Source organism: Rhinolophus sinicus, linkage group LG09, assembly GCF_036562045.2.
Source record: "Rhinolophus sinicus isolate RSC01 linkage group LG09, ASM3656204v1, whole genome shotgun sequence".
In the NCBI taxonomy this organism is placed as follows: domain Eukaryota; kingdom Metazoa; phylum Chordata; class Mammalia; order Chiroptera; family Rhinolophidae; genus Rhinolophus; species Rhinolophus sinicus.
In genome coordinates this window covers 65463181-65475821 of record NC_133758.1, presented here as the reverse complement: position 1 = coordinate 65475821, position 12641 = coordinate 65463181, and the positions used below count along the sequence as shown (strand labels likewise).

General features: G+C 38.7%; 1 protein-coding gene across 4 annotated transcripts in view; it reads right to left on the bottom strand.

Moving 5' to 3' along the window:
- The window catches only part of AMPH (amphiphysin), a 223882-nt gene that overhangs the window by 33269 nt on the left and 177972 nt on the right, over positions 1-12641 (bottom strand). For 2 of the 4 annotated variants that reach the window (XM_019710240.2, XM_074340533.1), the window contains exons 12-15: positions 8432-8548; positions 5007-5030; positions 3048-3071; positions 140-172 (exon numbers count right to left, since the gene is read on the bottom strand). In XM_019710240.2, coding sequence (XP_019565799.2) covers positions 140-172; positions 3048-3071; positions 5007-5030; positions 8432-8548 — 198 coding nt within the window. The remainder of the gene's footprint in view (positions 1-139; positions 173-3047; positions 3072-5006; positions 5031-8431; positions 8549-12641) is intronic. The other 2 variants (XM_019710241.2, XM_074340534.1) reach the window with 1 other exon arrangement.

Sequence of the window (12641 nt, the reverse complement as noted above, 5' to 3'; positions counted from 1 at the left end):
TGTCTCCACTACTGAATTTGTAAGTAGTTCTGTGTTGACACACTTAATCATTATGCCATACCAGTGACACAGACATCCTTATTTTAAAAATTTGCATCATTTTCAACAGATGAATTTTGCCAGCAAATCGATTTCTTACCTGGGTGAATCCATTAAATGAACCACCAGAAGCCTAAATAGAAATAGAAATCAGAGTACATTACTATTATTTTTTACCAATTTTTGTAGGATCAGTGAATGTCTATTATATAGGTTGGAAAGTAAAGACTACCACAAATTTTAAAATAATACGAAAGGGTGCTGTGCATGAAAGTGCTTAGGAAATGCAAAAGGCCATACTGTATTATTTTAAATAGGCTGACAAAAAAACAACATGGACTATATTTTACAATTACTGCTGGTGAGTGCCTCAGTGCTAACCAAACCCACTTTTTCGATAATGAGATGATTCCAGAGAAATAGCTCTTTTCTGCAGACATTGATAGAATCTAGAAGAAGCATTTCCAATATTTCTCTAACACATTATTTTGTTAGATTTTTTGATGAACACCTATTATGAGATTCTACAGTTTTAGTGGACCTGGGTAGAAACATGTCATGTGCTTTTATTGGGGTAACTACTTAAGAACAGTAAAGTAGTTACCCAAATAAAAGCACATGACATGTTTCTACCCAGTCTGTTCTATATATATTTAGTACTTGAACAGTAAAAATGAAAGTAGGAAAAATAAACACAGTAAATGGATGGTAAAATAGACTCTCACTAGTTCCCAACATAATCATCCTCGTGTGTGTGTTTGTGTGTGTTGTGTTGTGTTTGTTTGTTTGTTTTGGTTTTTTTTGGTCAACCTATTTGTGTTTGGTTTGCACAGATTTCAAGAGGTAAGAAGTATAGGAACAACAATCTGTCAAGCAGATGAGGCAGGCCTCAGAAAAGATAGTGATGGATAATGAAGTGGGCAGGAAACATAAGGAAAAACAGAACCTACAGAAATTGTTGACTAGTCTATACTACATATGGGGTATGTACCTCTTCTTTACCAGCCTCTATTTCTTGGTACAACAATCCATATCTCTGGTTAGCAAGTTCATCTTCAGATAAATCTGAGTTGTTGATGCCATTGTCTTGGGGACTAGCAGAGCTCCCGGGGCTAGCATTCTGGGAGGTTCCCAGAACCAATGGTCTAACTCTCTCTTGGCTTTCTTCCCAGCAGTTATCAATGGCTTGTTCCTCACATACACCTGCCAGTAAGTCTACCTCCAGCCCTTTCTTGCTTGCAACTATATCTAAATGTTCCCAGCAATTATCTAAGCATCCCATATCTCTGATAGGCCAATGGTTAATAGAATCAAGCCAACTGGCAAATCCACTTGCTTGGCCATCTGGTATACCAGAGAATTCCAATATATCCCTATCACTCATTGCTGAATCCAAGCTTGGCTAGAAGATTTGACCTGGATCTGTTCCCCAAGAGTCTGTTTTTACAATTCCTGGCAAGTTAATGGTATGATTACAGTTCCCAGTCACTGTACTCTCAGACACCTCTATTAATGAATCTTATGCCTTACACAAACCCCAGTCTCTTGTGTTTCTTTCCAAAGAATAATTAAGATCTGTCCTAGACTGAGCTATCACTTCATGTTTTATTGATAAAACAACAGCCTAATTTTCATCCTTGTCATCTCCAGGAGCATGTAACATTGACTTACTCTGAATCTCTTCATCATGACACTGCCGTGTGCTTCGTGATATATTATATCACAGTTTGGAGGGTTGATTAAAAATTTTTTAATGTCTTTTCTAGTTAAATCCCACCCCTCAGGGCTGGCATCTTCAATATTAGATACAGAGTTAGCCTGGAAAGGCCGATTCAAAATATCTGCGTGATTGCCAAGGTTAGCTCCAAAGCCCTCTACAATTTCACAAGTATTTATTACTACTTGAATCCCCTCATCTAGCCCTTTGTCTTTGTCACTAAATTCACCTGCCATATCTACTCTTTCCCTGTCTTTTTCTAATAGGCCCATTATCTTGAAATACTTTTCATCAGTCTTCACAATTTCCTTACACCTAACTCTTAGATCTTTCCTAGTTTCCACTTCATTCATTTTTAAGGTCTCCTGGTCTTGCTTTCCTATTGTCTTAAGATCAACTATCCTGTTTCCTGTACTTTCACACACTGTCTCTTGTCATTCCTCTGTACCTTCTAGTGTCTTGATATCAATAGCTCCAGTGTCTACCTTTTCACATGTCTCCACACCTGCCCACATAGAATCTTCTACCTTCTGTTTTGTTTCCTCTTCTTCTGACTTTTTAACATCTTCTTGACTTTCTTTGACCAGGCCACCAGTTTCCATGGCTGGCATTTCTGAATCAGGTAAATCATAAGGCAGTTCCATTTCCATACAAGCCGCAGTGGCAAGTTCAGCCTGAGGCACAGGCTTTGGGGACAGGAGTGCATTTCCACATGGAGGGGCAGGCCCCGGGACACGCTCACCCTGTTTGGCTACAGTGTGCCCATCAGCAGAAGGAAGCATCCCGGTGGGTAGTCCCACGTCTTGCTCTGCTTCAGAGAGACACGCAGAGTCTTCCTGAGACCCACCGTGGATAATTTCCTGGCTGACACTGTCTGTGCTAGCATCAGGGCCCCAAATAAGTACACCTAGATCAATCTGAGATCTTTGAATTTCTTCGGCCAACCCACTGTCTGGAGTTTCCTCCATGATCAGGTTACACAGGGAAAGACTTTTTGAAGAGTCAGTCTTTAGAGTATGCAGAACAGCAAAAGAAAAAAAAACACAAAAAACAACAACATAAGATAAAATAGATCACGGTGAGAGTCGATGAGAAACACAAAGCTCTTCAGTTGGGTAGCACCAGTTAAACAAACTAGAGAGCATTTCAATGGAATGGCTTAAGGTTAAATCTGTGATAAGCAATGCCATGAGAGAAAAGAAAAAGCTCATTTTAGATAATATACCATGTATGTAATACATATTAAATACAAAAGAAAAAACAATCCAGAATTTTCTGGATATTTACTTACCGGCTGTACCAAATCAGTGCTTGTCTGTATGAGTAAAAAGAATAAATAATAAAAATCACAAGGCAAGAGAAGAAAATTCACTAGCATATTAAAACCCCATGCTGTCCAGAGTCAACTTTCTTCTAAAGGTTGTAGCTTTCACTGGTCTGAGATTAAATTTTACCACTTTTTGTGATAGGAATGAGTTTTGTTCCAACACTGTTTAAGACTACACAATTGAAACATAAAGAGCCTGTCATTTTCTAGTATCGACAAGAATGTTTTATGGCTACTGAAACATTCTGCTGCAGCAGACTCTGAAATGAAAAGTTTCAAATAAATAAGCGCGCCTGCTAACATGAGAACATTAAGCACCGGAAGCCACAAACTCACACAGTATCATCTGCTCTGACAGCATCGGTCAAGTCGTCTCTAAACTCGGCCTGAACTTGGTTCTGCCTCTGACGTGGATTTTGGATGGAGGCTGGTCTTATACCAATCACTCTGACTACCTGGAGAAGTTTCCTCAGCCTCCCCCCAACACCCTCTCAGCCTAGAAGCTTGGCCTGGATATAAAGAAACAACACTGGGTAGCTGTTATTGTGTCCAGGGAGCTATTGTTTTGTAATCTTATCACTGTTACCACTCCTAGCAGATTTGTCCTCTAAAATAGTCATTGTTCCTTCCAGATGGTACCTCCTCCCTCACCATATCCTTCCCAGCGAGGGAAGGAAAAACGTGGTAGAGCTCCAACTAAAGATATGAAATACTGGAATAACAAAAAATTAGCACTGTCCTCTTAATCTCAAAAGAAATTAACTCAAAATTGAGGCTAGAAATCAAATGGCTTGAACGTTAATCCATGCATCCCCTTTTGCGAATATACAAGTCAAACCAGCTCACTATAAAAGATGTTTTCAATGAACATTTTTTAGCTCTTCTCTTGAGAGTGTTCCACGATGCTTCAAGGACCCTGTGCTGTGCAGTATAAAACTGCTTCTATGGCAGGGAAGGGGACAGTCATCATTTTCCTTAAAGGAAAGAAAGTAGCGATATGACTTCAGAAGACTACAGGCTCCTAGATCTACCAAACTTTCCTGTTGCTGTCTCACTAAAAAGCATGCAATTCAAGTTGGCTTAAGACCATGTGACCAAGGCTATGCTAAGACGAGGGACACAAAGCACCTACCCAAGAGGAGGGGAGCCTCTACGTGGGTGCAGTCAGTTTCCTAATTTCACAGCACACACGCTCTCACCACAAAGCTCTGTTGTGTCTTTTTCCTAACTCTAAATTCTGGAAGTACTCATACTTGCTTGTCTGATTAGCTGAATAAATCACATTACAGTAATATCTACCTTTTATTGATACATACCAGGCATTGAGCTAAATACTCTACAAATATTATCTCACTGAATCATCACACAACCCTCTGCAATAGGTGTCACTACCCTTATTTTATAGATGAGAAAAACTAAGGCTTAAAGGGTTTTAAAATTGATCAAAGTCATATTGTTATAAGAAGCAGAGTCTGGACTCAAATCCAGGGCTGTCTGGCTCTAAAGCTCAAATTCGTAAGCTTCATTGAAAATAATAATAATTAAAAAAAGGTTCCCCGTGCAGAGGGACCATCCCGTATATTTTTTCATCCATGCTTTTCTTGTATTCTATTAGAGAGCAATAACACACATGCATGTCGTTCACTACCACATTTTCTCTAACCACCAATGATCACAGGAGAAGCATAAAGGGGCACAGCACCAAACTCTTGCTCATCCAGGAGTCTGAAGCACCGACACTCTCTGCTTCCAGGTGCTGGTAATACCTGGGACCATCAGGGAGCTGATGGTTATTCTACAGGACTATATTATTATCAAAAACGTTTGGGTCTTCTTGCTATCACAGATGAAATAAAATATAACAAGCTTACAAATTTCTAGGGCTGCAGATACATCAAAACACGGAGTTCTTAGTACTCTTACCGTCCATAGGTCCCAGGGCAATGTCTGAAAACAAACAGGCAAACAAAAATACTGTTAGTATATAAATCCCAAGCACATAAAAATACTGAGATGATAAAAGTTCTTGAAATAAAATCATAAACATTTTTGAAACATTTACTACAGCACTGATCGATAGAACTTTCTTTGGTGATAAAAATGTTCTGTAGCTGTGCTGTCTAATATGGTAGCCACTAGTCACATTGAGAATTTGAAATGTGCTGGTATAAGAGAATCAAATTTTTCGTTTTACATAACTTTATGTCATTTAAATTTAAATAGCTAAGTGTGGTTAGTGGCTACCATATTGGATAGCACAGGTTTAACCAATGTGCCTTTTGCTATAAAAGTGTAAAAGTATATCTGAATCCTGATGTATGAGTTTACTTTACACACACACACACACACACACACTTAAATAAAGTACACGAGGTGTCCAGATATTAGAGTTTATCAATCTTTGAGGAAATGTAGAGTCTAAGCATTGCTAATGCTATTTCTTCCCCACACCAAATTGAAGAAGGATACGTAATGACAAGTTTGATGGTAAATGAACCCCAGAAAAGTAGTTCTTCGGTATGTTGAATTAGATAACATGCAGCTCAATTAACTGGCAATCACGGAAATTAGTAGGGTGTCCTCTAAGATATATGGATAACTTACTCTTACTACTGGCATTTTAATTATAAAGACTATTGATCCTGGGGAATGAATCCAGATGGTTCAAAAATGACTTTTCCTGTGTGTGGAGACCTCTCTTTCTTCTTTGTCCATGACTGAGAATCACTGCTAAGCCACATTCTTTTCTGCCCATGTCTTTGTGCCTAGAACTGATCCATGATTATGCACTTGTTTAGAATCAGTACATGTGAACAGCAAATTAGACAGCCTGGCACCATCTGAAGAATATGACAGCTTCCAGATGGGCCCAGAGATGTCTCATTTGTATTCTGTACTACAAAATGTGGGCCCTGTGGTTCTGACTGAAGCCAGCTGCTGGTCTGGACCTGTTCCAACTGCACTGCCCCGCCCGCCCACATCTCTGTGCAGCCTGGCTGGTCTCGGGTTAGTAGGTACGCGAAGAATGACTAAGAAAGGCGAGCAGAACACCTCCACTGAAAGTCAGTTATTTGTACTTGGACTCCTTCGCATCTAAGCTGTATTTTCTGATTCTCCAGGTAGTTTATGCTTTCTTGCTTCACAGCCCCATAAGAATCACAGCTCCTAAAAGCTACTACACACCCCCACATAATGCAGACAGCAGCAGTATTTTCTCCAAAGGAAGGCAGCAATGGAAAACGTCGTGTTTATCGATCCTCAGGCTCGTGAAAGGATGTGTTAGCTCGTGTGCACGCTGCAGAGATCACAAGGTGAGGTGTTCTGCTAGCAGCAAGAACATCAATTTAAAACACAGGATCAGGTGATGGGTAAGGTAGATTGCTCTGAGTGAAGGAGCAAGAGGGCCAGCAGAAGCAAATGGTTCTGTTCTCTTGGTTATCTCAGCCTAAGATGTCTTGGCAAAAGAGGAGAATGTGATTAGAGCTGGATAGCAGGACAACTCTGCAGTGCTGTGACACAATTATGGCCACTGGGAAGCCAGAGCAGTTTGTTACCTGGCCCGAGGAAGAACATGGGGGCACAAGCAGATTGTCCTAACTGCAGTAATGTTTTTCTTCAGAACTAAGGCTTCTGAAGATTTAACCAAAGTTACTTTTTCTTTTTAATTCTGAAAGACCCAGTCCTAAATCCACACAAAGTTCCGTGATGTATGGATTAATTTAATCACAGATTGATACAAAAGAGGTTTCTCGCCATTCAAACATGCAGACAGAAATGCTGTGGAGTACCACCCACTGGTCGCCACAGCAGCCACTGAGCAACTGGCTTCTGCCCCTACAGTAACGAATGAGTAAGGCGGAGGAAGTCTGGGCTTCTGCGGGCTGTCTACGTGACAGTGCTGAGAAGGAAGTATCCAGAAAGGTTTGTACACCCATTTTCTGCTTTTCTTGGCTACCAAGGCAGAACCCTCAAACCTGCTGACAATTACTACATTAACACTTCCCAAAGTATGTTTTAGAGAATATTCTAATGAATGTTAAGAAAGTTTCATTAAAAGCAGTTTGTGTAGTCAAACAAATTTGAGAAACTCTAAATTAAACAAATTAAACACAGGACTTATTGGAGCTTTTAATATTCTAATGCACATGATGAATCTCCTAAAAGGGAATTAATAGAAGTTTCTGAAACATTCATCTAAGAGCCCCAATTTTTTCAAAACACCTTTAACGTTAGTGTTTGATCTACTTAATTTTCTGCTTTATTGACATCTCAGACTTTTATTGTTCCTATATTACAACAGGGAGGCCCTCAGAACACCAATCATCTGGAACAAAGCATGAATGAAGGAGAAGCTTTATTTATTGAGGTTCATATTGATCTGTTTGTTCCCCAGTGGCTTACTGTAAGGTATCAAGAAGGCTTAAAGACCAGAAATTTGAGCTGGGTCTCAATTCCTAAGATGAGTTTTACAATAAACCTTCATTAATTAATTTGAAGTATATTCTAGCATCTTTGGATTTGCCCAAATTTAAATGATGAGGCCCCAACCACATAAAAAATACTGACACATAAATTATTTCTGTTTAGCCAAATTTTGAGTTAACTTCTTTCCGCAAACACAGACAATTGTAAATTAACTATATTGCAGAGGACTCAACCACAGGTCCTCACAGCATCTCCATCAGCATCCCTCTGATGGAGAATGCTATCACAGTAACTACTGAAATTGGAAAAATGTTGGGAGTGAGGGAGTTATGAGCAAGGATGCGTTTGGATAAGTAAGGCTAAGGCTAAGTCTGCATCGAGATATCATCAAGATCAAATGAGGACGTTTCGGCAATGTGGAGGAGAACATCAAGTTCAAAACTATCCATACTGAAAAACATTTCTTTTGGGGTATACTCTCATGGTTATTTCAAACATGCGGTAATTTGCAAAGTATGAGGAAGGAAAGTAGAGAAAACAGTAAGATTAAACCCAACGCCAAAAGAAAAAGCTTTATTGAGAGAACCCATAAAATGTAATATCTAAACCTGGATACTTTTGAGTGCAAGATGGGGGTACTATTAATAAGTACTATTAGATGCATGATTCCTGGGCAAACTGGAATGTATGGTTATTCCAGCTCTACGGACAGAGAATGCTAATGGGAGGGGGAGCTTTAGAATAATTGATAATGATAAGATCCTCTTTCTACTCTTCCCTCCCATTAAGAAATATCTGTCAACCAAAACAAAAAGTAGATAGTCATTTGAAAAGGAGAGGGGTCACTGAAAACGCATCTGTTGCCTTACTGAGCTTACTAACATGTATGAATATCACCTTCAAACATAAAAACCACCTGATACCTGAGACATGGGTGAGTGGGTCACTCCAGCAGAACCTGCAGAGGCTACCTCAGGCTTGAAAGGGTCAAAGTCCAGATCCAACAAAGTCTCTTCTTTCTTCACCTCAGGGACTTCGTTCTGTTAAAACAAAACATGTATGATCTTGAATCTGATAAGACTTCGTGATATAATCCATGCATAATTTTCTAATATCAGTCGATATCCACAAAGCAGGCTTTGATAGCTTATGATTTAGGTGGCTCATCATGTGTTCCCAGAGTTGCTAACTAAATGTGATGAGAGGGGAAACACTAATTCCGGCCAAGTATAACCCAAGACCCCCAGGAATGTGGCCCAGATTTCAGTTCCTGTCCTTTGTCCAGCTTCAAGTCCAGCCAACAATGTCTGAGAGATGTATCCTGATGCCATTAAGACCTAAGGAATTTCCTTCTCTGCTATTTCAGAAATCTCAGATCAAGAATTACAGATGACCAGATGGATACAATGGGCCAAGGCTTTGACCCATTATAGCGGCCCACTGCTGTGATGCTAAATCTAAAAATAAAGGGATCACTGTCTACTGTGACCACATCCCACCTGCCTCATCCTCTCAGAGGTACCCTGTCCCTGGATTTCGTTATTATATAATCCATTCTTCATCCATAACTGTTTGTCTCAACTGTGTGCATGAGGGAGGGAGAGAAAGAGAACGATGTCCCCCAACATTCACTACAAAATGAGCTCCTACCCCCATAACATTCTTGGATTAGAAAGAAAGTTAGTCAAATAAGACATAGAATGAAAGTCCTGCTATGATAATAGCAAAAAATTATCATCTAAACATTAACATTTGTTCATTTAATATGGTACCATGATATAGGAAAAACAATTTGGGCCTAACCCAAGCTCAAGTCACGCAGTAAGGGCCAAAGCTGAAATAAAGTCCCCCAAAACTATACCCCAGTGAGGAGAACAGGTGGAGTTATCTGTTTTGCAGCATGATTACTCCTCATATATACTTTTTAAATCTCACAAGGATAACGCTTTTCTGAGATCCCTCTTTCTTTAATAACTACAATCACAAAACTGTTAACTGATTCCCTTGGCCTCTATTCAAAGTTTGTTTTTCACTCATTTTTATGTTAGTACAAATCATATTTATAATATTGTGAAAAGACTTGTATTACACTTAGAACACGCTAAGCACTTTGTACACTGAACATTAACCCATGTGAATGCACTTAGTTGCAAACTAACGATGACAACACTATCACTGCCTTTAAAGAATGACTTTAATATTTTCCTAACTGCATTTTATCTGCCTTGTCTAATCTTTCCAAAAAATGAGGGGCAGATAGCATCATTGCTCCATGTGGGGATGAGGAGGCTGGGCTAAAAGACGCTCTCTCCTTCCCTGGGTCTCTCTGCTCCACTGCAGGTAGGCAGGGCTGCAGTCAAATAACTCTGACTCCAGCGCTCTCCCAAGCTGCTGCCAAGACCCGGTCCCACATCTCTCAAACATGGGCCCTGAGGACCTGCCGAGGAATTCTCCATGCTCTGCAAGTCCTCTGTAAAAATGTAGGCTGTACAAATATGTCCATTAGTCCCTTATGAGCCTAATGGATCCCTGAAGGAAACAAATGGAAAGTTAGAGATCATGGAGGAAAAGCGGCATTAGACTATAATGGGCTTACTGAGACTTTGAGATAAATTTGAGAGTGCACCCCAATTTTGCCAAATGCTAGTTGTCTCTCTCTGGGCAATTAATTCATCTTCATTGAGCCTCCATTACTTCATGCATACAATGAGAATAATAATACCCAGTAAGATTTGCATGAGTAATAAAGATAATAAATGCATTGTACATAATATATAGGAGATACTCAAAATGGAAATGGAAGCTAATGTTGTTAATTATTAGTAGTAATTATGTGTATCTGCATAAAATTACCATCATCAAATATCCATAATACCAGTTTCACTGTCTTCAAAATGTGTAGCTGGCTCCTTCAGGCTCAATGTCTATTTGGTTTTGTTCCCTTAATCTTGAGAGTTATCCCTTAAGGCACTCATATCAAAGAGTAATTTGATAGACGTACACAAAGAGCACAAAGGGGTTGTCTGTTTATGGAGTGTTCTATAAAAGGGCAGAGAAGCACTCATAAATCTCTCATTACATGACGAAGCACAGTGACATGTAATTACCTTTACAAAACAAAAGAAAACAAATCTTTTCTCATTCCTTACACCTACATCACCAGCAGGGTAGATAAGATGTGGTCTTAATATTCTTTTTTTTTTTTTTTAATTTATTGAGGTGACAATTGTTAGTAAAATTACATAGATTTCAGGTGTACAATTCTGTGGTCTTAATATTCTTAAGCTTTTGTTTTACCATCAAAAGTCTGAAAGAGGTGACCTGGAATGTACTCCTAAAAAAGAGAGTAGATATGGAAACCACAGTGGGGGAAAATGTCCAATGGACAAATACTGCCAATTATAACAGTCTTCTTGCTATTATTTCATGTGTCTTCTACTAGGTGTCAAGTGTCTTCTACTAGGGACATCTAAGTTTATAATTAAGGTACTGGACTTCTTCCAGTATAGGTGTACAACTCTAGCATAATCCTCACGCCTTGCCATGGCCTCATGACAGATGGAGTTTACTTCCTTAACCTTTGACTTGGGGGTCACCATATGTCATGCTTCGGCCAATGAATGGTAGCAGACATAATACAGGCAAAGGCTTGAAATGTGCTTGCATGATTGATTTGCTTTTTCTATATTCCGGCCATTCATCATGAAAAGCACAAGCTTTGGGTAGCTACTGGGCAAGGAGGATGGGAGGCACATAGAGCATGCCTGGACTCACTGTAACTAAATTTCTGAAAACCAGTGTTAAAGAGAAATTCTTAAAAGTGGTGAGAGACAAAAAGACGTCACTTACAGAGGAGCAACATAAGAATAACAGCAGATTTATTATCATAAATAATGCAAGCAAAAAGATGGTGGAGCAATATCTTTGAAGAAACTGTCAACCTAGAATTTTGTGCCTCTTGAAAATATTTTTTAAAATGGGATAAAGATTTTTTTTCAGACCTACAAAAGCAGAAATAAGTCATTACCATCAGATTAGCACTGCAACTATTATGCATAGACTTTTTTTTTCAGGTAGAAGAAATGATACCAGATGGAAATATGGATCTACACAAAGGAATGAAAAGCACCCAAAATGGTAATGTCATAAGTAAGTATACATGACTTTTCTTATTATTTAAATCTCCTTAAAAGATAATTGACTGCTTAAACAAAAAAGATAAAGTAATGTGAAGTTTATGCTATACATTAAAGTAAAATCCTTTACAAAAATAACATAAAAACCAGAAGGAAAGACTTGGACTTTGTATTAAAATAAAAAACTTCTACTCTTCAAAAAGTACTAAGAAAATGGCAAGTCAAGGCACACACTGAGAGTAAACATTGCAAATCATATACATATATATGGTAAAAGACTTGTATCCAGAATATATAAAGAACTCTCAAAACTCAATCAAATAAATAAACAATCAAATAAATGAAGAAAGATTTTTAACAGACACCAATGTCCTCCAGACCGATACATGTTGTTGCAGATGGCAGAATTTACTTCATTTTTTAAGGCTGAATAATTTCCATTGTGAATATATATCACATTTTCTTTATCTATTTATGTGACAGACACTTAGGTTGTTTCCATAATTTGGCTATTGTGAATAATGCTGCAATGAACATGGGAGTGCATGTATCTCTTCGAGATACCGATTTCATTTCCTGTGGATACTAACCCAGAAATGGGATTGCTAGATGATATGGTAATTCTATTTTTAACCTTTTGAGAAACCTACGTGCTGTTTGCATAATAGTTGTATCAAATTACATTCCCACCAACAGTGTACAAGGATTCCCTTTTCTCCACATTCTCACCAATATACTTACCTTTTGTCTTTTTTTTTTCTTCTATTTTTATTTATTTATTTATTTATTTTTAATTTTATTAAATTTATTGGGGTGACAATTGTTAGTAAAATTACATAGATTTCAGGTGTACAATTCTGTATTACATCATCTATAAATCCCATTGTGTGTTCAGCATCCAGAGTCAGTTCTCCTTCCATCACCATATATTCGATCCCCCTTACCCTCATCTCCCACCCCCCAACCCCCACCCCCCTTACCCTCTGGTAACCACTCA